The following is a 23,383-nucleotide window of genomic DNA, read 5'->3' as shown; positions in this document are numbered from 1 at the left end:
CAAACATAATAATTTCTCATATAGTCAATGCTTATATGGATTTCTTCGATTAGAAATGAACTCAATTAAACTGTTATGTTCTGTCTTCTCTTGAGGTAAATACAGATGGTGTCTTGATGCATAGCAGGGATACTTTGGTCTAGAATGGTGTGAACCTAAAAAAGAAACAACGTCTGAACCGGCTGAAGATGAACATCAGAGGCGTTGAAGACGTTCCACCACTTCTACCTGCAACCATTCTACAACAGCCAATCCAAGTTGTCAATCTTCTATCTTGAGGGAGTGGGACAGGAGTCCACCATTGAGTGAGAATGGAGAAAGATCTGTTCAAATACAACATTTCTCATGTTATTGGTATACTGGTTGGCAAATGGACAAGACACAATGAGGTTGTAGAGATGGTGGTGACTCGGATGAGACATTGAAGTTGGGACATTGTCATGGGCAATTCATTTTGAACTATGAAGCTGTCTGAAGAACATAATGAAAAGACGTCAGAAGATTTAAGTGCCGGGGAAGGAAGGGGTTGGTTAGCTGTGTCGATAATAGATTTGGATTTATCTAAATTTGCTAATTTGGGTAGGAGGTATATACACTGCTAAATTAATAGTACTAACAATGCATTGAGATGATGATCTGTAGTTATTCTCAGGATGAGGAAGGTCATAATAGAATTATGGATATTTATACTGTATGTTAATAGAAGTGTACATTCTGACAGTTGTAATGGGTGCTAAAGTTGAGGGTTTTAATTTTGAGTGATAGGACCAATGTGAATCACTAAGAATTGTCATTCTAAATTTGGTTGAGATAAGTAATTTGGTTTTGGTTATAATTTATAAGATGACTGAGTGATTTAAGTAAATCATTAGTATATATTAGTAATTAAAGATGTTGAAACTATTTTCAACATGAAGGGTATTGCTTGTACAATTGCGAGATAACTGTCTTAAATAGATATTATGGTTAAAACAGCAGTACCTTATTGTAATGTCTTAGGATACACTTATATGATTTATTTCGAGTAGAAACTTTTGAATCTTACTGTTTGAAACATGTAAGTTAATGTAAGGATTGTGACTGATATCATGAACGTGTTGATTATTAGGTTACTGTATTCACATATTAGTCACTATATACATTTGAAGTATTTGGAGGTATTGATAGGTGACTATTTATTCCCAAAGAGGGGGGATTGATGTGGATTTTTAGAGTGGTACATACCTCTGTTGCTAGGCAAGAACTTATTTGGTTCCTATCATGGGGTTTGGTATTTGTGACATAGGAATGTTTATGCTATTTTCATCTGATCTGACCTTTGGGTTGAATATCTCATTCATAACTGGTCCAGGGCTGTACTGATTTATCAGTGACTGAAACCAATGTGTTATCCTTTGTATCTCTCCTCAGGCATATTATGGGAACAGAGTCAGGGTTGAACAGAGTTGAACACGGTACCTATTAACAGTCTTGGATTTTCAAGCAATTGGGTCTGAAATGTCACTAATTGGACACTATGTAATTGATAATGGCATTGGATTGGATGCTATTACAGTAGATAAAGGGGGAATGTATGTGATTATAGGGGGAGATGCATGTTGTACATACTTGCCATCAGAATAGGAAGGTTATGGGAAATGAACTAAAGCTATGGGAAATATTAGAGACATATAGGAAGGTATTAAGAGTACGAATAGAGATGCAAAGATTGTGGGGGAATATGGTAATTTGAAAGCTGTTCAATAGGAACATGGTAATTCCATAGGAACATGGATGGCAAGACTGAAGTTATTTTTATTGGGATATATTCATTTGACTATATTATAATCTCCATGTAACTTACAAATTGTCATGAATCAATGTATTTTCTGGAATGATGTCAGGAGGTTAAGAATTCATTTGAATGTTTGGTTTGTTTGGTTCAAGTAATGTTATATCTGTGGCATTTCACTTACAACATCAAAATAATGAAAAGGGTGGATTGATATAACAACTTTTGATAAAGGATTTATTCATGTATGTAAAATCATTAGCTGTATGTGAGGGACAGAGGAGGAGGACACGCCATGTGTTATTGATGTCACGGGTGAATGATCACTAATCTTAGAAGGAGTACGTGATGGAATGGCCTGGCTAGGGTGCCACACGATACCATGTATGGGGATGCTATTGTGGGATAGAAGTAGCTCGGAGAGCATTATATAAACTGAGAGATTTTCTATGGAAGTCATTCAGATGACAAGAGGCTACGCCCGTACTGCTTGTCATTGAATCCATTACTGAATTAAATAAAGATGAATCAACTCTCCATCTGTGTCCCATATTTTCTTACATCCTGAAGTACTCGATACCAGAGAAACTCGTCATAATAATGGGAAATGCCATTTGGAAGATGAACTGTTGTTTTTCCTGAACTATCCCAATCATAAATAGAATGTTACTGTCACGGATCCCCCCGGTACTGCTGCTCATTCCGTTCACCAGCTCCGGAGGTCTACGTCACCGGCTTTCTAGGCGCCACTGACATGGATCATTACCACCAGCCCCGGACTGTCTTGTTTCATTACCACACCTGGTTCCCATTCCCCCTGATTAGTATGTGTATATATGTGCCCTCTGTTCCCCATTGTCCTTGTCCATTATTGTCCCATGTCCGTTGGTCTCCTGAGTACCGTGTATTGTGCTCTTGTTATTACGGGTCTCGTCCTGTCTATTGTTTAGAGGTTTACACCTCGCTCTTTTGTTTGGGTTACATCCCTGTGTTTTATATATACGTATTTGTTTTGGGCTTCGTCCCCGTCGTTGTTCATGACGTACCTTGTGTTGGGGGGAGAAAATTAAACCCCTATTACCTATTCCTGCACCTGTCTTCAAATCCTTATACAACGTGACATGTCGATTGTGTGATTTGATTGGATAACAAGTATTTGGAGACCTAGGCCTACGTCATTGGATATGTAATTGACACATGCGCATTCGCGCTGAGTTTCCACCTTCAAGAAACAGAAAGGATCAAAAAGTCAGTGGTTGTATTTGATGAACGCTTATGGAAAAGTCTGGATTTCAGACGACTCACACATATTGGCCTCTATCACCAGCATGAACCACATTGTCTAATTAGCTGTGGAATTAATGGGTGTGGGAAAACAAATAGATGTTTCAGCGCCTATCGGTCACACATCTACCAAAACCACAGAGCTTTTAAGCGCCAACTTAGAAGAGAATTGCCCTCATGATGAATTTGAGACGGGGACTGATCCCATTGAAGATGACATGAGCGATGTAGAGAGTCTGCCAGAGGCTGAATATGTTCAAGCCACAGAGATCAACACTGAGCAGCTAATTGAAGGTCTCAAAAACAATATCTGTCTTTTTATTTTGAAAATCAGGAAAGAACACTGCATCCCAGCTACGGTACAGAATAGCATTGTTGAGGACCTCAGAACCATTTTTGATGCATTTATGACACACTACAGTGATCCCCTCAGGTTTCATCTTACAAATAAGTAAATTAATGTGGTTGAACATGATGATCTCAGGGACTTGCTTAACAACTCTGCAGTATTTGAGGAATGCATTAGATGCATAAGCTCTGAGTGGATGCTGGAGCATTATTGTGTGAAAGAATTGGGCATGGTCCGGCCAATTGAAGTACCACTGAGCAACAAAGAAGGTTATAAAACAAGGTGATTTCAATCTAGCTACATAGTCCCCATGGTATATGAATATAAAGAGACAGGAAACAAAATGATGGATGGACCTGTAGAATGGAATAAGTTATAAGACCTCTATGATTCATTTCATTTGTCAGTTCTTCCAGCTAATGTGAGATGTTTAGATGACATAACATTTGAGGACACATACTGTAATTTAGCTGGCCATCTTTTCCCCTCCCTTTCTGGCTGCCCTCCCCCTTCCCTTCTAAGTTCAAGTTGGTTTATTTGTCATATACATGGAGTTAACAGTGCAATGAAATGCTTACTTGCAGGTTAACCTCTTGACAACAACAATAGAACAAGTCAGTAGCTAAGTTAATATAAAGAGTAATACAATAGTAATAAACCCTTCATTCATAACTATCCTTAACATACCTGGGGTGTTTCTGGGATAGAGGGTTGATATAAAAGTCAATATAATCAGCAATACAGTAAGATTCTGAGACACAATCACTTACTATTGGTCAGCTGTAGGGAACCGCCAACGTCTCAGGAGATATGTATTTTAGGCAGTAAGCAAAACTAGATATAGACCATCTGTTTATCTGTAATGTACTTATCCTCATATAGTTTAATCACTATCTCCTGGATTCATCTTTCTGTTTTCCGGTTGTGTTGAGTGGGACAATGGAACATAGTGTTTACCATTATCCTATTGTCTATTGGCTTCAAGAAGATATTCACTTGATCCATTACAACAATCTGAGCCCCCTTATCTGCTGGTTTAATCATTATATTCTGATTGCTGTTCAATGTTTCTAGAGCTTGACTTTTTGAAAAATGTGTAAGGTTAAGCTGATATACAGGTCGGGTTCTGAATTGTGAAAAGGAAGCCACATCCCTACGTATAACAGTCTGTATAGTTTCTGACACTGACTCCAACTGAGGTTCCCAATGTGAGGGGTTTGGAAATAGTATATGAGGAAAATCTGTTTCATAATCAAAATGATCTAATAACTTCAATCTTCTATGATAGAAGTGTAGATCCCTCCGGAGCTCCCCGCAGTCCACCTGTTTAGGAGTTGGTATGAAAGTCAGTACTCTTTCTAGAACCTCACTCTCGGCTTGGTTGAGCCCAATGGGACATTGCTGGTCAAGACCTCAAATCGGTTGTGAAGTAGTATGGACATATTGATGGAACAAGGTCACTAAACTGGTGGTTAGACAGGGTAGATCCAAGAGCAGGCCTCTGCTGTCATCTAGAGGAAGTTTCTCTGTACTGCTTGACACATGGAGACTCAATGGAGGCACAGTGCAAGTGCTCAAAGTAAGGCCTAAACAATTGTTTGTCAGGCTGGGATCTATAAAGCAGTATGTTCTTCAATTAGATGCCAAGTAATATTCATACAGGGACAATAGGTGGGGCAGGAGGAAGAATGGTGTTCCTGATTTTCTGAAAAGTTCCCCTTTTTTCTTTAGAGCTTCAGATTGAGATTGTTGTTATTCTCCTATATGTTTTTCTTCAGTGTGCCACTCTGGATTCTCCAAGGGGAATACTCCCTCTATTCTCCACTAGAGAGTTGTAGCTCCATGCTTTTGCTGGGAATTGTCCACTGTTGGTATACATTTATTTGGTCCCCAAAATACCAAAATAAAAAGGTGTATTTGTCTAGTTTTAGCTGAGTCCCCAGTTAGCATCCATGTGGCTCATTTAAAAGTTTCAACAAAAAGAAAACGTACTCCTGACGTTTCACCACAATAGTCTTCTTCAGACAATGGTATAAAAAGTAGCCAAACAAAGCCAAAGGAGAGTGATGAGCAGCAGCAGCATCATCAAACCAGTTAGCTCCGTGTGCAGAGCCTACCCACCCTTCCACAAGCACCGCCAGGATAATGGCTCCACAGCCCCCTCCAACTCCGACTGTTCCTGACTATCTTGGAACAGATGTGCCAGATTAGCCTAGAATCCTACTGTAGCCGCAGGTTTTCTGTCCAAAAACTTTCATTTAATATCAACTGGTTCATAAGAAGAGAGTGTCTGGAATACTCGCTTACTGAAGATGCTGCATTGCTGAAAGTTCTGCGTGGGGTCCATCTACTGGGAGATGGCTAACTAGTCTGTATTTTCCACTGATTCATATGGATGCCAGTGCACACATTGGCTGTAAAAGTGGGTAAAAACAGAAAAGCATATAACTGTAGCTATGTGGTCTTTACTTGGGTGTGTTTCAGCAGGGTGAGGTCAGAGAGATGCTTCCAAGTCAATATTTTTCTGAACTCATAAAATCCTTTACACAATCTGATGGGATGAATGTTCAACCCCATTTAAATGACCATAAAGTCTATATAGTACCTTTAAGTTAAGACCTCACAGATCTGTTCATGGCAAAGCAGTTCAATTAATGACATTAATTGATTCTTAAAGAATATAACTTATAAATCATGAGCCTCATCTTGAGGAGTCTCCTGTGACAGTATTCATAAAGAGTAGGAGTACTGATCTGGGATCAGTTTTGCTTTTTAGATCATAATGAATAAGATGAAATGGACAGAGGGGACCTGATCCTAGATCAGCACTCCTCCTCTGGGAGTGCCTGTATGAAACCGAACACATAGTTGTAAAGTCTAGTTACAGCAGATGTTTACTTCCATCTAGTGGAAGATACCAATAAAACACTTTATTATCAGGGTGGGGAGACGGTTGAGCTGAAACACAAAGTAAAATTGTTCTTTTGTACAGGATCCATTTTAAGACGACTGAGCAGAAAACGCTATATGGAGAGAACAAAAAAATAAAGTGAGTATTTCTGAACAATAATCTATTCTAAAGGACAGAGTAAGATAATGAATACCTGGAATTAGATATTACTAGTTAGTAGAACTGCTACTTGAGCTTAGTTGCTGACAGACAGCAGTTTTCAAAGTGTTATCACATGTTATCAGTCAAACGTCTGGTAAAGATGGTGGAGGAGCTTTTAAATTATAGGGTTTTATGTTTATCTCAGGGTTTCTCACTCCTTTTGTTCTTGCCCAGCATTTACACACCTGATTCAACTAATCATCAAATATTTTAAGACAGTTAAATATTTGAGGCATACAAATGAACATTCTCAAATTAAAACCTTTTGGATTTGTAGACCTGTTTACAATTATTAAAGGCCTACAGTAATTCACATTTTGGAGGAAAAAAAGCACAGCTAAACCTGGTGGACATTTAATTTAATGACCAATGGAATGGTCTAGAACGAGCAAACTCTGCTCACCCGGGGAGCCGGCCAATGCAAAACGAATTCACCCAGTCACCGTTATAACTTTATTTCCTTATTTGAAATTGAAAGTAACTTTCTAGCCTACGCAGTTACAAAATGTCTGTTCAAACTGTGGCGCATATGTCTCGGGAACATTAGAACAGTGGTGGAAAAAGTAAAGATACCTTAATAGAAAATGACTCAAGTAAAAGTGAAAGTCACCCAGTAAAATACTACTTGAGTAAAAGTCTAAAAGTATTTGATTTTAAATATACTTAAGTATGAAAAGTAAATGTATAATTGCTCAAATATACTTAAGTATCAAAAGTAAAAGTAAAGTAGGAATAATTCAAATTAAAATGACTTATATGAAGCAAACCAGACGGCACAATTTTCTTGTTATTTTCATCTACTGATAGCCAGGGTCACAATCCAACACTCAGAAATCATTTAAAAAAGCATTTGTGTTTAGTGAGTCTGCCAGATCAGAGGCAGTAGGGATGACCAGGGATGTTCTCTTGATCAGTGCGAATTTGACCATTTTCTGAATGTAACGAGTACTTTTGGGTGTTAGGGAAAATGTATGGAGTAAAAAGTACATAATTTTCTTTATGAATGTAGTGAAGTAAAAGTAAAAGTTGTTAGAAATATAAATAGTAAAGTACAGATACCCCCAAAAAATGACCTAAGTAGTACTTTAAAGTATTTTTACTTAAGTACTTTACACCACTGCATTAGAAGACGGATAAATGTGTTGATTTTGAAAGAAAAACGGGCAGATTCTGCTAGGTAGGCTACGGACTATTATAAAGTTAGGTCGTCGTCACAGTAGGTTTGAGCTACAGTATGATGACTTACCAACCTGATGGTCTCCGTTGGAAATGTTGTGGACAGTGTTGTACACTCAGTGTATTAAAATATATGACATAAACAACAAATTATAAGCAGATGCTTTACAGTATATACTCAGATACACAAAATACATCTGGTTTCAGATCTAGACGATTCTCCTCTTCAATATTAATATCATCAATTCTGACCAGTAACTTACCTGGGGTCAAAGGTCCCTGATTTATCACTAAAATGTATAGGATGATCCATAGATATGTCACTCTTCATGGACAGATGACTGGGTACTGGAGAGACTGATCTCAGAGTTTGGTTGGAGATTCTGAAAAACATAATAAATCACCATGAAACGAAATTTGTAAATATATCAAAATGATATTTCAATAGATAAAATACATTACATAAAGCATCAAAATATATGCCATTACATAAAGCAACAAACGTACACTGAGTGTACAAAACATTAAGAACACCCTCCTAATATTGAGTTGCCCCCCCTTTTGACCTCAGAACAGCATCAACTCGTCAAGGCATTGACTCTTCAAGGTGTCGAAAGCGTTCCACAGGGATTCCGGCCCATGTTGACTCCTATGATTCCCACAGTTGTGTCACGCTGGCTGGATGTCCTTTGGGTGGTCGACCATTCTTGACTCCAACACGTCTCCTCCACTGCATCTACACTGACTGAAGTGGATTTAACAAGTGTAACTTACTTGTAATATCGTCACATTGGCCTACTGATTCACTTCCTCATCTCAGTTCCACTTTAATCCTTAAGAGTCTATTGATACACATACTTTATAATATGTCCATATATAGTTATAATCTGTTTTAGGAACATTTATCCAAAATATTACACCTTCTTTATAACTTCACCAAACATACACTACCTGACCAAAAGTATGTGGACACCTGCTGGTCCAACATCTCATTACACCTGCTGGTCCAACACTTCATTACACCTGCTGGTCCAACATCTCAGTACACCTGCTGGTGCAACATCTCATTACACCTGCTAGTCGAACATCTCATTCCAAAATCATAGGCATTCATATGGAGTTGGTCGCCGGGCGGCAGGTAGCTTAGTGGTTAAGAGCGTTGTGCCAGTAACCGAAAGGTCGCTGATTCTAATCCCCGAGCCAACTAGGTGAAAAATCTGTCAATGTTCCCTTGAGCAAGGCACTTAACCCTAATTGCTCCTGTAAGTCGCTCTGGATAAGAGTGTCTGCTAAATGACTAAAATGTAAATGTAAAAATGTCGCCCCTTTGCTGCTAAAACAGCCTCCACTCCTCTGGGAAGGCTTTCCAGTAGATTAATTGGAACACTGCTGCTGGGACTTGCTTCCATTCAGCCACAAGAGCATTAGTGAGGTCTGGCACTGATGTTGGGCAATTAGGCCTGGCTCACAGTCGGCGTTCCAATTCATCCCAAAGGTGTTCGATGGGGTTGAGGTCAGGGCTCTGTGCAGGCCAGTCAAGTTCTTCCACACCGATCTCGACAAGCCATTTCTGTATGGACCTCGCTTTGTACACGGGGACATTGTCATGCTGAAACAGGAAAGGGCCTTCCCCAAACTGTTGCCACAAAGTTGGAAGCACAGAATTGTCTAGAATGTCATTTTATGCTGTAGCGTTAAGATTTCTCTTCACATAGCCTACTTTTAATAAATAAAAATAAGTGTGAGACATGGCCTTGTGTTGCTGCACTGTCAATAACTACCTTAACAAACAGTGACTTATTATTATTATTGACAGTTACCATGGAGAAGAGATGTCACAACTACATGTTCGTGTGATTCCATTAAATCAGCTGACTGTTTGGATGTGTCTGTTAGTAAATGTTTTATTGCTAAGAGATCAGGTGTAAAAGAGAACAATGGACATTCTAGAATTAGTTGTCACTGTGTTCACCACAACCAACATGCTGCATCTCTGTTTAGGGGTCAGTGGTCTAAAGTGAGTCTCTCTGGAGAGAGAGAGGAGGGGGTCCCTGCCTCTAAAATGAGTCTCTCTGGGGAGAGAGAGGAGGGGGGCCCTGCCTCTAAAATGCGTCTCTCTGGGGAACATGACACCAAAGCTAAGAGGTGAGATTACAATTTTATGAAGAATTTATTACGTTTATTTACAAAATGCTATTTTAAGATGAATGCACTTACTGTAAATCGCTCTGGATAAGAGCATCTGCTAAATCAGGAGTTCTCAATCCGGGGTCCGCGGAGGTACTGCAGGTGTTCCGCGGCACCCTGACTGTACGCGTTGCAATGTAAAACATTTGATAGAATTTTCACACGACACGACCACTTTGCCTACTCTTCATTATTGCCTAATATAATGGAATGCATATATTTTTTTACAATTCTGATGGTTGTTACAAGCGGAATTTTGACAACATTACCGTTATACCAACACACTCTTCACACCCGTTTAACAACTCGAAATAGCATTGGCATAGTATGCATCAAGTCCCTTGCCAATAATGTTGCCTACAACGTTGCATACAATGTTCATTTTCATTGAACACATATTTCACCCTAGATGCCTTCAATTGCCCAAGTTATAGCCATGCCCAATTTAGGAGTATTCTTTAACAACGTGATGTCTTAATTCTCAGCACTTATACAACCACATTTCTACTCTGAGACACTTTGTGGATATGGGCCCAGATCTCAACATTTGTTATAAAATAACTTTGAATGTTTGTTTTACATATATAGTATGTAAAACATACTATATATGCCTGTAGGCGCAGAGTGGGCTGAGGTGATCTTGGGGAATAACGACGGAGTTCGTTACAGTGTTGAGACACCGAAGTTTATTGTTCAATTTGCTATTTTGCATAATGGTCAGTGACAGTATGAGTGTAGCCAGATCCTTTTCACTCGCTAGTCCTGTTTAATTGTGTGGTTCACCGAATTCGTCATCAACCTCGAGGGACAGACGAACGACCTGCTAGCTAGCCAAGCTAGTCGGTACAGCTAGCTAAGCTAGTTACTCTACCAGCAGCATCCTAGTTATCCTATCTACCACTACATCATCACCGGCTGCCTGCATTTCTTGTGGACCGATGGAGCTCCCTGGTTGTTTCTTCCACCTGTTAAATACCGTGGAGGGCTTCTCCCTCTCTCGTTGACGGATGCTGGCTACGCTCCCTCTGTCCGGTTCTCCTCTCTTCACTAGATGGACGGTAACTTTAGTGTTTAACCCCTCTGTGTCCAAGGACTGAACTTTTGAATATTATTTTCGGGGCGCCTCAAGTGACATTTTTTACAACGTTTATTTCTGATAAAATTAGTTCATTGCATCCGCCATGGAGCCCAGTTTCATAATATTACCTTCTGTCCCTGCTTATGAAGTAATCGCGAAAAAACAGGCCTTATGTTTGGGCATTTTTCACCCTACCAGCTCCTATTAGTTCTATTGAGCTCCGTGACACCGACTCGCCTTCAGAACGTTCTATTCCCAGTCCATTGTTCTGCGTCACAATGCCAGCTTCACTATTGTTATCAATGAGACCTGCCTGCGTTCACCCTGTAGGTTTACCTCAGGTAACTGATTATTAACAAGGTTACGGTACTTGGTGAGCGTTAACCCTGTAGGTTTACCTCAGGTAACTTATTATTAACAAAGTTAGGGCTACTTGGTGAGTGTTAACCCTGTAGGTTTACCTCAGGTAACTTATTATTAACAAGGTTAAGGTCACATGGTGAGGGCGCTAATTGTTCACTAGACGACATGTGGTGAGCCACTGTCTAAGAAGCGATGGCTGACGCATAGCCAACAAACTTTAAACATTTTCTGGTCATGGTTAACCATATTTGTTTTCAGAAACAGGTGTACAACCTAAACAGAACGCATGTCCCTGTCCTCTTTTTCAAGCTGTGGCTGATTTAAACAGCCAGAATACATTTTTAAATTAAGAAATAAAAAATTTTGACGACTTGTTGTTTCCAAATGGCTGCTGGGTAAATTGATATGCATCGACATCTTCGTTTGTAGGCATCGAATTCAGCGAATGCTGCGCAGGTTCACTGAGTTGCAAACCAAATGGATATAATGGGGTGATTGTTTTCTAATCGGGTGGTCTAGCTAATGGATTTGTTGATCTGACGCAGTTGCTACCTCAGATTATGAGCCTAGCAAGTGTCATGAATGAGTTATGTAGTACCCACAGATGGCCGCAGGGAGCAGCAAGAGAGCTATAAATCCATACTGTTTAAACCTAACAATCAATCAAATGTATTTATAAAGCCCATTTTACACCAGCAGATGTCACAAAGTGCTATACAGAAACTCTAACCCTACTTATAACCTATTTTAGCCGTAACCCTAACCCCTCATTCTAGGGTAGGGTAGCCTAGAATACTTTTAGAAACTATTTTAGCAATAATATTATATTAGTAAATACAATTATAGTATTAATAAGCATTTTGAAAGCATAGCATTTTTTTTGTTGTTATTAGTTATTTTATTATATTTATTATTGCAACGCAGAACACTTGATAAACAAGCCACATTAGTTTTATTTTTCAAATATGGTTTGAACTGGGTGACCTAGTAACCTCTATGTGAAAGTCCAGCAATTGGCGTGGGATAGGTGGGGCAGGTTTGAGACTGATCTAAGGAATTAACAAAAAATATATACTTTATTTCTCAGCTGCCTCACCAATTTCTGTACGTGAATTAATAACTTTGATTTGCTAAATACTTCCAATAGATGGCAGCATAAGACCACGAAGCATCAGTTATAGGCCACAAGCAGCAAAATGATTGACAAAAATAGCATGCAACCAAAGACTATATGTCCCATGATTTTCTAAAATGGTCACTCATTACTTTAGTTAGCTATATATCTCGTATTAGGCCTGTGATGCTGTTGGAAGAGCAACAAAATAGTGTTGAACCCCGGGTAAATAATCACTTGTCAGATGCTCCAACCTCAACCCTATTATACATGCATTTTTAAATATCTGATATTGGGAGTAAACAACCTCGGAATAGATAAGACAAGAGTGTGTCTTCCAGCCCACCAATAAATTACATCATGCAACCCTCGCGGTTAGCAAATGTACCTCAACATGCCCCTCGCTTGTGCTAGAAGGCAGAGTGCTCGCTGCTGGTTGATGAATCTGACAATGAATGTACTAGGAAAATACGTTTTTCTCGACCAGAGGTGACTAAATTAATGTTCAGGCTTATTGATAATCGTTTTAGTAATGAAGTATAATTTCAAAACATGAGCATAAAAACAGCTAATAATCAACATGAATCATCATTATATTATTTCACAGTAATCTGATAAATGCTTTTTCAGTCGTTCCTCTTGCGTTAGCAGTGTGGAAAAGGACAGTAAAAAGCATGTGCAGGAGTTTTCCTGTGAGGGGGAGTAGTGGTGTATCCAGGGGGAAAACTAAACTAACCTTCTGAAATGTCATTCGTGGTCTAATGCTGCCATCTATTGGAATTATTTAGTAACTGCAGTAGTACTGAATGAAGTTGATCCTTACTAAAGTAGTAATTACTCAGAATGTCAAAATATGACATTTTCTAGTTCATTTTACCACCATTTTACAACCATAACATAACCATTTATAGCATAACAAACAATGAAACTGACATATATATATATTTCTACTATTTATTTAGATGGGTGACATTATCTGCCAAAGTAATACCACTGTAGATAAAGAAGAGCTCTCCAGTAGGTGTACCAAAACATTCAAAGGCCATTTTCTCAAAAGTGAGGTTACAAGTTTATCTTTATCTTTCAAAGCAGAATTACTTTCCCATTGTTCCTCAACTGTAGTGTATGATATACCTTTTTCTAGCTGAGTCTCTACTTTTATGCAATGTAAAAAACACAATTTCAAATGTTGCTATATAAGACCGAATCGAGCCGGTCGTCACATTTGACTGTGTAAAACCTAGCAGTACTACGTATTTCTCTGAGAGTGAGGCAGATATATATTATTACTGTGTAAAACCTAGCAGTACTACTTATTTCTCTGAGAGTGAGGCAGAAATATATTATTACTGTGTAAAACCTAGCAGTACTACTTATTTCTCTGAGAGTGACACAGATATATATTATTACTGTGTAAAAACTAGCAGTACTACATATTTCTCTGAGAGTGAGGCAGATTTAGAGCATTTAGCAAAAAAACATGATTATTTGTCTCTCTGAAATGAAACCATCAAGTGATAGATTTAAAACAAATACATGTCTGTCATTGAACAGCCCCATGCCATGATTAGATACTGAAAAAACACACCAATCTCTTTCATAATTTCTTTAAACAATAAAAGCTAATTTAGGAACATTTCTGAAATTGGATATATAGCGATTTGGAATGAAACTCTTCTTATGTTTCCCCATCTGAGCTTAGAGTAGATGAGAGATGTAATATTTGTCTCTGTTGTGTTGAAGTCCAATCAAGCAGGAGAGACCAGCCTCCCCTGTACCCAGCTGTGTGTCCATGAATAGTGACCGGTCTATGGATCGTCCTATAGTGTTTAGAGAGGGAGACTTTTCTACTGAACAAAGGTAAGAAGAACTCATGGGTCATGGTCAGTGAGTTAAACAACACTGTCTCTAGTCATTTCTCCTCTCCCATTTTCCCATTTCTTTTAGTTTTTTTCATAATCCATAGGCTAATCCTTTTTTCCATTTTCATAGTCCTGAAACAATATTAAACAAACACAACATTCCCTCCCTTTGTGTGTGTGTGTGTGTATGTGCATGTGTATGTGTATGTGTATGTGTGTGTGTGTGTGTGTGTGTGAGTGTACTCCCTGGATGAGGAGATGTAATCTCATGTATTGTCCACAGAAACCAACAGGAGAGATCAGAGTCAGAGATTCTCAGTGGTCAGTCTTCCCAAAGTCATCAAACAGACCTGGCCTCCATATTCAGTGTATGTGGTCCTGTTATGTACATTTGTTTTTGTTTACCTCAAGTAAAGTTTCTGTCAATCATTCATTAATGTGTTAATGAGAAAGCATTTCTTCTCTTGCTTAACTGATTTACTTTATTTATTTCAGTTGCTTGAAGAGAATATTATGACATTTGTGAAGAAGGAGCTGAAGATGTTCAAGAGGATTCTTAGTCCAGAACTCCCAGAAGGCTTTGAGAGTCAGAAGCAGGATAAGGAAGTGGTGGATGCTAAAGATGAGAAGCAGGAGAGCAGTGCCAGAGAGGGGGCTCTGAAGATCTCACTGCACGTCCTGAGGAAAATGAACCAGAAGGAGCTTGCTGACACACTGGAGAAAAGTAAGAGCTGTCTGCCTCATGTTGAATGCTGTTTTATAACAAACATTTAAAAGCTGTAGCTAAAGTACAGCTAAAGTAGCTGTGTAACTCAGTGATATTGTAGCAGCCTTAACACAAAACCTAGTGACCTCATCAAGTAGCAGCAGGGATGTGTTGTGGTGATTAATTTAGACAGAAGAGGAGAGAGAGAGAGAGACAACATTAATAATACCATCAATAATACCAATGATATAAATCAGTCACACCAGTGTGGAATGCATTATGAAAACATTTACACATTTATACAGTCAGTTCATAACACAGTCCTACAATACTGTAGGCATTAAAATAGATGTAATATTAATATCCTCTGTGTTATTTCTAGATTCAGATGAGCTTGCTGTGATTTGCCAACGTGAACTCAAATCTAATCTAAAGAAGAAGTTTCAATGTGTATTTGAGGGAATCGCTAAACAAGGAAACCCAACACTTCTCAATAAGATCTACACAGAGCTCTACATCACAGAGGGTGGAACAGGAGAGGTCAATAATGAACATGAGCTGAGACAGATTGAGACAACAACCAGGAAACAAGCAAGACCAGAGACTGCAATCAAATGTAACGACATCTTCAAACCCTTAACTGCACAAGACAAACTTATCAGAACTGTGCTGGCAAAGGGAGTCGCTGGCATTGGAAAAACAGTCTCTGTGCAGAAGTTCATTTTGGACTGGGTGTCACGGTTCTCTAAGACAGAACCCAGAAGCAGACCAGGACAAGGTGAGTTGAACGAAGGTGAGTGTTTATTTACAGATTCAAAAAGATGCAGAATAATCCAGGAGACGGAGCGGGTGGCGGAGATGAGTAGGTGGAGGTGAAGTGGCAGATTAAATGATGGCACGGCAGGGGTTGGGTGAAGGTTCCGGGAGAATGACTGTAGACAGAAAAAACGGAGGTAAGTACAAGGCAGGTCAACAAGGTGCAAAAACAACAAAACTAACGCTAGTAACTCAGAGGCTGATACGCTGACAAAACATACTGTTCATGGCTAACGATCCGGCAGGGAATGGATGTCAGGTCAGAGCTTATGAAGGGGTGATGATCAGGACCAGGTGTGCCGAAGCTGATGAGAAGCAGGTGCGGGTAATCGAGAGATCACCCGCCTAGCAACGTCGCCCGGCAACCGGACAGGGTGCGTTCAGGAACCTTCAGGAAACAGGAGATTCAGAGCAGAAAAACGGCAACACAGGCAGGAACAGACTCAGGACGCAGGGTTCATAACACTGGGCTGAAGGAAAAGCAAATCAGGATGTCCAATTTCTATTTTCATTCCCTTTTCGGGAGCTGAATTTGATGAACGGGGAAAAACACACTTTGATTGAACTTCTCAATCACTTCTCAATGGAAACCAAAGAATCAAGAATCTCCAACTACGACAAGTACAAAGTTCTGTTCATCTTTGATGGTCTGGATGAGTGCCGACTGCCCCTAGACTTCCAGAAGAACAAGATCTGTTGTGACGTCACAAAGTCAACCTCATTGGATGTTCTGCTGACAAATCTCATCAAGGGAAATCTGCTTCCCTCTGCTCTCATCTGGATAACTACCCGACCTGCAGCAGCCAATAAGATCTCTTCAGGGTGTGTTGACCAGGTGACAGAGGTACGAGGGTTCAATGACCCACAGAAGGAGGAGTATTTCAGGAAGAGATTCAGTGATGAGGACATGGCCAGCAGAATCATCTGACACATAAAGACAACAAGGAGCCTCCACATCATGTGCCACATTCCAGTCTTCTGTTGGATTTCTGCAACAGTCCTTGAACCCATGCTGAAACAGAAGAGGGAAGAGATGCCCAAGACTCTGACTGAGATGTACACACACCTTGTGGTGTTTCATACCAAACAGAAGAATGAAAAGTATATTGGGAAAGAAGAGACAGGTCCACACTGGAATAAAGAGAGCATTCTGTCACTGGGAAAACTGGCTTTTCAAGAGCTTGTGAATGGCAATCTGATTTTCTATGAAGAAGATCTGAAAGAGGCTGGCATTGATGTCAATGAAGCCTCAGTGTACTCAGGATTGTGCACACAGCTCTTTAAAGAGGAATGTGTGCTGTACCAGGACAAGGTGTACTGCTTCGTGCATCTGAGCATTCAGGAGTTTCTGGCTGCTGTATATGTGTTCCTCTCATTCATCAACAACAATGAGAATCTAATGGCCGAACCACAAGTACTGAAGTTACTGTCTACAAGAGTGCTGTGGATAAAGCCTTACAAAGTGAGACGGGAAACCTGGACCTTTTCCTCCGCTTCCTTCTGGGCCTCTCACTGGAGTCCAATCAGAAGCACTTACGAGGTCTACTGACAAAGAAAAGAAGCAGCTCACAGAGCCATAAAGAACAGTCAAGTACATCAAGGAGAAGATCAGGGAGAATCCCTCTCCAGAGAGGTGCATCAATCTGTTCCACTGTCTGAATGAACTGAATGACCGTTCTCTAGTGGAGGAGATCCAAAGATACCTGAGCACAGGAAGTCTCTCAGAAGACAAACTGTCACCTGCACAGTGGTCAGCTCTGGTCTTTGTGTTGCTGACCTCAGAAAAGGAGCTGGATGTGTTTGACCTGAAGAAATACTCCAGATCAGAGGAAGGTCTTCTGAGGCTGCTGCCAGTGGTCAAAGCCTCCAGAGCTGCTCTGTGAGTACATAAAATGGCATTTAAATACTAATCATCAGGAAGAAATATTCAGTTTAGAGAAAAATATATATTATAATATGTATATAATATTATATTGAAAAACATATTGAATCACTGCATTGATGTTCACATTAGTATAGCAATATGACCATACAATTCTAGGAGACAGAAGATGAATCTATATGTTGTTTGAGAGACTAAACCACATGCTGCTCTGTTAAATTAACTGTGTGTTTGTGAAATCATGATGATCTCTTTGTCAGGCTGTCAGGCTGTGGAGTCACAGAGAACGGCTGTGCTTCTCTGGTCTCAGCTCTGAAGTCAAACCCATCACACCTGAGAGAACTGGATCTGAGTAACAATGACCTGAAGGATTCAGGAGTGAAGCTGCTCTCTGCTGGACTGGGGAATCCCCACTGTAAACTGGAAACTCTGAGGTCAGTATTCCTGTAGTTGGTCAACAAGTGATAACTGTTCACCAGATCCACATGTGTTTACCAGGCACACATAGTGCACACCATATGTGTTCGGACAGTGAATCTTACAGTTTTCAATTTGGTCCTGTGCTCCAGCAATTTAGATTTGAAATAAAAAGTTTCATATTAGACGACATTACAGAATGTCACCTTTTATTTGATGTTAATGGTGAGAGGTTAGCATGTTTTGTTGTAGCCTCTGTAACTCTCTCACTCATTATTATTAATTATTCATTCATGATCTTTCTCAATCATGGCAGTCACTGGCTTCATGTAGTCATTGCATTCAAAGAATATGGGACCAAATACTAAACTTCTGAGTAGTGTTTAGAAACATGTTATCTGCTCACTTAGACAGAATATTAATCCAGTTATCATCCACCATTCAGTTGCTATTGGACAAAACATAACCCAAAACACAACCAAAACAAACTGCAAATGCATCCAACTAGTTTTGGATCAAATACTAAACTTTTGACTACTTTTATACACTATAAGTGAATTGGTCAGAATACTTATGACTTCTTCAAAAAGGGGGACTAGATAAATAAAGGGCTTTTATTTTTCTAAATGGTGAAACAGACTTAAATAAAAAATACCCTCAAATAAAAGGTGACATTATATACTGTCACCTCATATAAAACATTTCATCTCAAATCAAAAATGCTGAAGTACAGAGCCACATATAAAATATTAGCTTCATTGTCAAATAGATATGGTGTGGACTGTATACTCAATACAATCTAAATCTGATACCTCACTGTCTGTCTTTTGACTGATACTGCTTTTTAAACTGGTCTGGTCAGTCTGCTCAAATATTTGTACTATACATGTTTCTATCTACAAGCAATATTATGATAATTTGTCATTTATAATAATGGTACATTCATTTATAAATAGATATGTCAGGTTTCAGGACACTGATGTATCTGAATATGTTGAAAAAATATACTGCCACTATTTTTACCACCAAAGAATAGCAGTGGTTTTAATATAATTTGACTCTTTGCAGGCTGTCAGGCTGTCTAGTCACTGAGGAAGGCTGTGCTTCTCTGGTCTCAGCTCTGAAGTCAAACCCCTCACACTTGAGAGAGCTGGACCTGAGCTACAATCACCCAGGAGACTCAGGAGTCAGACTGCTCTCTGCTGGACTGGAGGATCCACACTGCAGACTGGAGAAACTCAAGTATGTAGAGGGTTTATGTCAATATTCATATAAGACATAGACACACATGGACACACTGGACACACACACTGGACACACACACTGGACACACACAAACACACACACACACTGGACACACACACAGGACACACACACACACACACACACACACGGTGTGTGTGTGTGTGTGTGTGTGTGTGTGTGTGTGTGTGTGTGTGTGTGTGTGTGTGTGTGTGTGTGTGTGTGTAATTAATGGGAATAAGTGTGTTTTATATTACCATACAGTATAACATATGATCTTTCAATAAGTCTCAAGTTACCTTAACTTCTCCTTTTGATACCTAGAAACATCTACATTAAATGAATTAGTGAGAAGTGAGTTAACATTCTAATGTGAATGATTTCTAATATTGTGTCTGGTTTCATCCATCAGATGTCTGTGATCTCACACTGGACCTAAACACAGTAAACAGACTCCTCTCTCTGTCTGAGGAGAACAGAAAGGTGACATGTAGGAGAGAGAAGCAGCCGTATCCTGATCACCCAGAGAGATTTGAGGACTGTAGACAGGTGCTGTGTAGAGAGGGTCTGACTGGGCGCTGTTACTGGGAGGTAGCGTGGAGTGAGAGATGGGCTGAAGTAGGAGTGACATATAAAGGAATCAGCAGGAGAGGATGGGGTTATGACTGTGTGATTGGATCCAATGTGAAGTCCTGGAGTCTGATCTGCTTTGACAACCGTTACTCTGCCTGTCACAATAATAAGTCCACTACCATAGACGTCCCCTCCTCCAGCTCCCACAGAGTAGGAGTGTATCTGGACTGGCCAGCCGGCACTCTGTCCTTCTACAGAGTCTCCTCTGACACACTGACCCACCTGAACACATTCTACACCACATTCACTGAGCCCCTCTATCCAGGGTTTAGGGTTCATGATGTTTGGGGTTCCTCAGTAACTCTAACACACTGAACACACACACACACTGGACACACACACACTAGACACACACACACACGCACACATACACTGGACACATACACACACACACACACACACACACACACACACACACACACACACTGGACACAAACACACACACACACACACACTGAACACACACACACACATGTGTATGTAATGAACATATTAACCTCTCTTCTGTGTGATCTATGTAATCACGGTGCTTTTGGCTCCTTTATGCATATTCATATGTAGCCAACCAACAATTGACAGCTGGTTATCTGCAACTGAAACCATAAAATTACTACTGTAGTGGGTTTTTTACCCATTAGATTACCTGTTCATGATCATTTAGTGCAAATGTGTACCTTACTGATTTTATTATAATAATTTTATTTACCTGCAATAACTGGTTTTCATAATATTATGATATACACTACAATTCAAAAGTTTGGGGTCACTTAGAAATGTCCTTGTTTTCGAAAGAAAAGCAATTTTTTAGTCAATTAAAATAACATCAAATTGATCAGAAATACAGTGTAGACATTGTTAATGTTGTAAATGGCGATATTTTAGCTGGAAACAGCTGATTTTTAATGGAATATCTACATAGGTGTACAGAGGCCCATTATCAGCAACCATCAGTCCTGTGTTCCAATGGCACATTGTGTTTGCTAATTCAAGTTTATCATTTTAAAAGGCTAATTGATCATTAGAAAACCCTTTTGCAATTATGTTAGCGCAGCTGAAAACTATTGTGCTTATTAAAGAAACAATAAAACTGGCCTTCTTGAGATTGGTTGAGTATCTGGAGCATCAGCAATTGTGGGTTCGATTACAGGATCAAAATGGCCAGAAACAAATAACTTTCTTCTGAAACTCGTCAGTCTATTCTTGTTCTGAGAAATGAAGGCTATTCCATGCGAGAAATTGCCAAGAAACGGAAGATCCCGTACAACGCTGTGTACTACTCCCTTCACAGAACAGCGCAAACTGTCTCTAACCAGAATAGAAAGAGGGTTGGGAGGCCCCGGTGGACAACTTAGCAAGAAGACAAATACATTAGAGTGTCTAGTTTGAGAAACAAACCCCTCACAGGTTAAATAGTACCTGCAAATCACCAGTCTCAACGTCAACAGTGAAGAGGCGACTCTGGGATGCTGACCTTCTAGGCAGAGTTGCAAAGAAAAAGCCATATCTCAGACTGGCCAATAAAAATAAAAGATTAAGATGGGCAAAAGAACACAGACACTGGACAGAGGAAGATTTGAAAAAAGTGTTATGGACAGACAAATCGAAGTTTGAGGTGTTCGGATCACAAAGAAGAACATTTGTGAGACGCAGACCAAATGAAAAGATGGTGGAGGAGTGCTTGATGCCATCTGTCAAGCATGGTGGAGGCAATGTGATGGTCTGGGGGTGCTTTGGTGGTGGTAAAATGGGAGATTTGTACATGGTAAAAGGGATCTTGAAGAAGGAAGGCTATCACTCCATTTTGCAATGCCATGCCATACCCTGTGGACGGCGCTAGATTGGAGCCAATTTCCTCCTACAACAGGACAATAACCCAAAGCACAGCTCCAAACTATGCAATAACTATTTAGGGAAGAAGCATTCAGCTGGTAGTCTGTCTATAATGGAGTGGCCAACACAGTCATCGGATCTCAACCCTATTGAGCTGTTGTGGAAGCAGCTTGACCGTATGGTAAGAAGTGCCCATCAAGCCAATCCAACTTGTGGGAGGTGCTTCAGGAAGCATGGGGTGAAATCTCTTTAGATTACCTCAACAAATTGATAACTAGAATGCCAAAGGTCTGCAAGGCTGTAATTACTGCAAATGGAGGATTCATTGACGAAAGCAAAGTTTGAAGGACACAAATAATATTTCAATTAAAAATCATTATTTCTAACCTTGTCAATGACTACATTTCCTATTCATTTTGCTATATTACCTATTCAAACTCATTTAATGTATGTTTTCATGGAAAACAAGGACATTTCTAAGTGACCCCAAACTTTTGAAAGGTAGTGTATATTTTAACAGTATTGTGTCTCTGGCTGTATAACCATTCCTGCTGCTATTTGTTCTGATATATATTTTAACAGTATTGTGTCTCTAGCTGTATAACCATTCCTGCTGCTATTTGTTCTTGTCTGTGTTCCTTTAAAATAATAAAAAGATGATCATAATAAAAGGAAAAGTGCACAGAGTTTCAACTGAAAATCAGAAACAGGGAAATCAAGTCAGATGCTTCCACTGTGGCAAGGTGGGACATTAGGTATCAACATGCTGGTGTAAGGACATGGATTGTCCAGCCTATGGTAAAAAGGGACACATCAAACAAGCCTCCAGAAACAAAAAGAGAACAGAGAACAGAGAACAGGAAACAGACATTCCAACGAAAGACAAATAGACATGTCTATTTGCCTTTCGTTGGAATGTCTGTTTCCTGTTCTCTGTTCTCTTTTTGTTTCACACTGTTGAGTAAGAGAACACTGAGGTGAGTGACTCATCAGACGAGGAAGTCACACTGAAAATCCTGACTTTTTCCTGGCGGGCCGCACGGCTACTATGTCTCCCCCTTGCTAGAGGGACAGCCGGTGGGTATGGAGATTGACAAAGGGGCAGCTGTATCTCTTGTGTCAGAAAATAGACACTGAAACACCTTCCACTTCAACCAGCGCACCTCGTGTTAAAGACTTACACAGGTGAATCTGTCGCTGTGAGAGGCATCACTGATGTCACAGTTCAGGTAAACAGACAATCTGAAAATCTGCCACTCTATGTTGTGAAAGGAGACTATGCATCACTACTGGGATTTTCATAGTTGGAGAAAATCACACTGGACTGGCCATCAGTGCATACAATGACACATGGAGACACAGACCTACATGCCATCTTAAAGAAAAATTGAGAAGTCTTTAATGGACAGCTGGGTAGTATGAACGACAATACAGGGAAGCTTAGCATTAAGCCAGGCAGCAAACCAACGTTTCTGAACACACAACCTGTACCTTATGCTATCAGACCAAAAGTCAAGGCTGACTTGGACGCTTTAGTCAACAACAAAGTACTGGAGCCGGT

General features: G+C 39.8%; 1 protein-coding gene and 1 pseudogene across 2 annotated transcripts in view; both read left to right on the top strand.

Moving 5' to 3' along the window:
* The first annotated feature begins 14,246 nt into the window (after nt 1–14,246).
* LOC311138632 (NLR family CARD domain-containing protein 3-like) overlaps nt 14,247–23,383 on the top strand; it is a 42,615-nt pseudogene continuing 33,478 nt past the window's right edge. The window contains exons 1-7 of the transcript XR_014615212.1: nt 14,247–14,294; nt 14,580–14,664; nt 14,792–15,020; nt 15,385–15,677; nt 16,309–17,697; nt 17,961–18,134; nt 19,186–19,359. The product of XR_014615212.1 is annotated as an NLR family CARD domain-containing protein 3-like (transcript). The remainder of the gene's footprint in view (nt 14,295–14,579; nt 14,665–14,791; nt 15,021–15,384; nt 15,678–16,308; nt 17,698–17,960; nt 18,135–19,185; nt 19,360–23,383) is intronic.
* LOC311150627 (stonustoxin subunit beta-like) lies at nt 19,759–20,347 on the top strand (the record flags this gene model as incomplete). The annotated part of the gene is made up of 1 exon (XM_084188116.1): nt 19,759–20,347. A coding segment is annotated over one exon (549 nt), but the record flags the coding sequence as incomplete, so codon positions are not given.

Source organism: Coregonus lavaretus, assembly GCF_964263955.1.
Source record: "Coregonus lavaretus genome assembly, chromosome: 2".
Classification (NCBI taxonomy): Eukaryota; Metazoa; Chordata; class Actinopteri; order Salmoniformes; family Salmonidae; genus Coregonus; species Coregonus lavaretus.
This window is presented reverse-complemented; position numbering and strand designations above follow the sequence as displayed.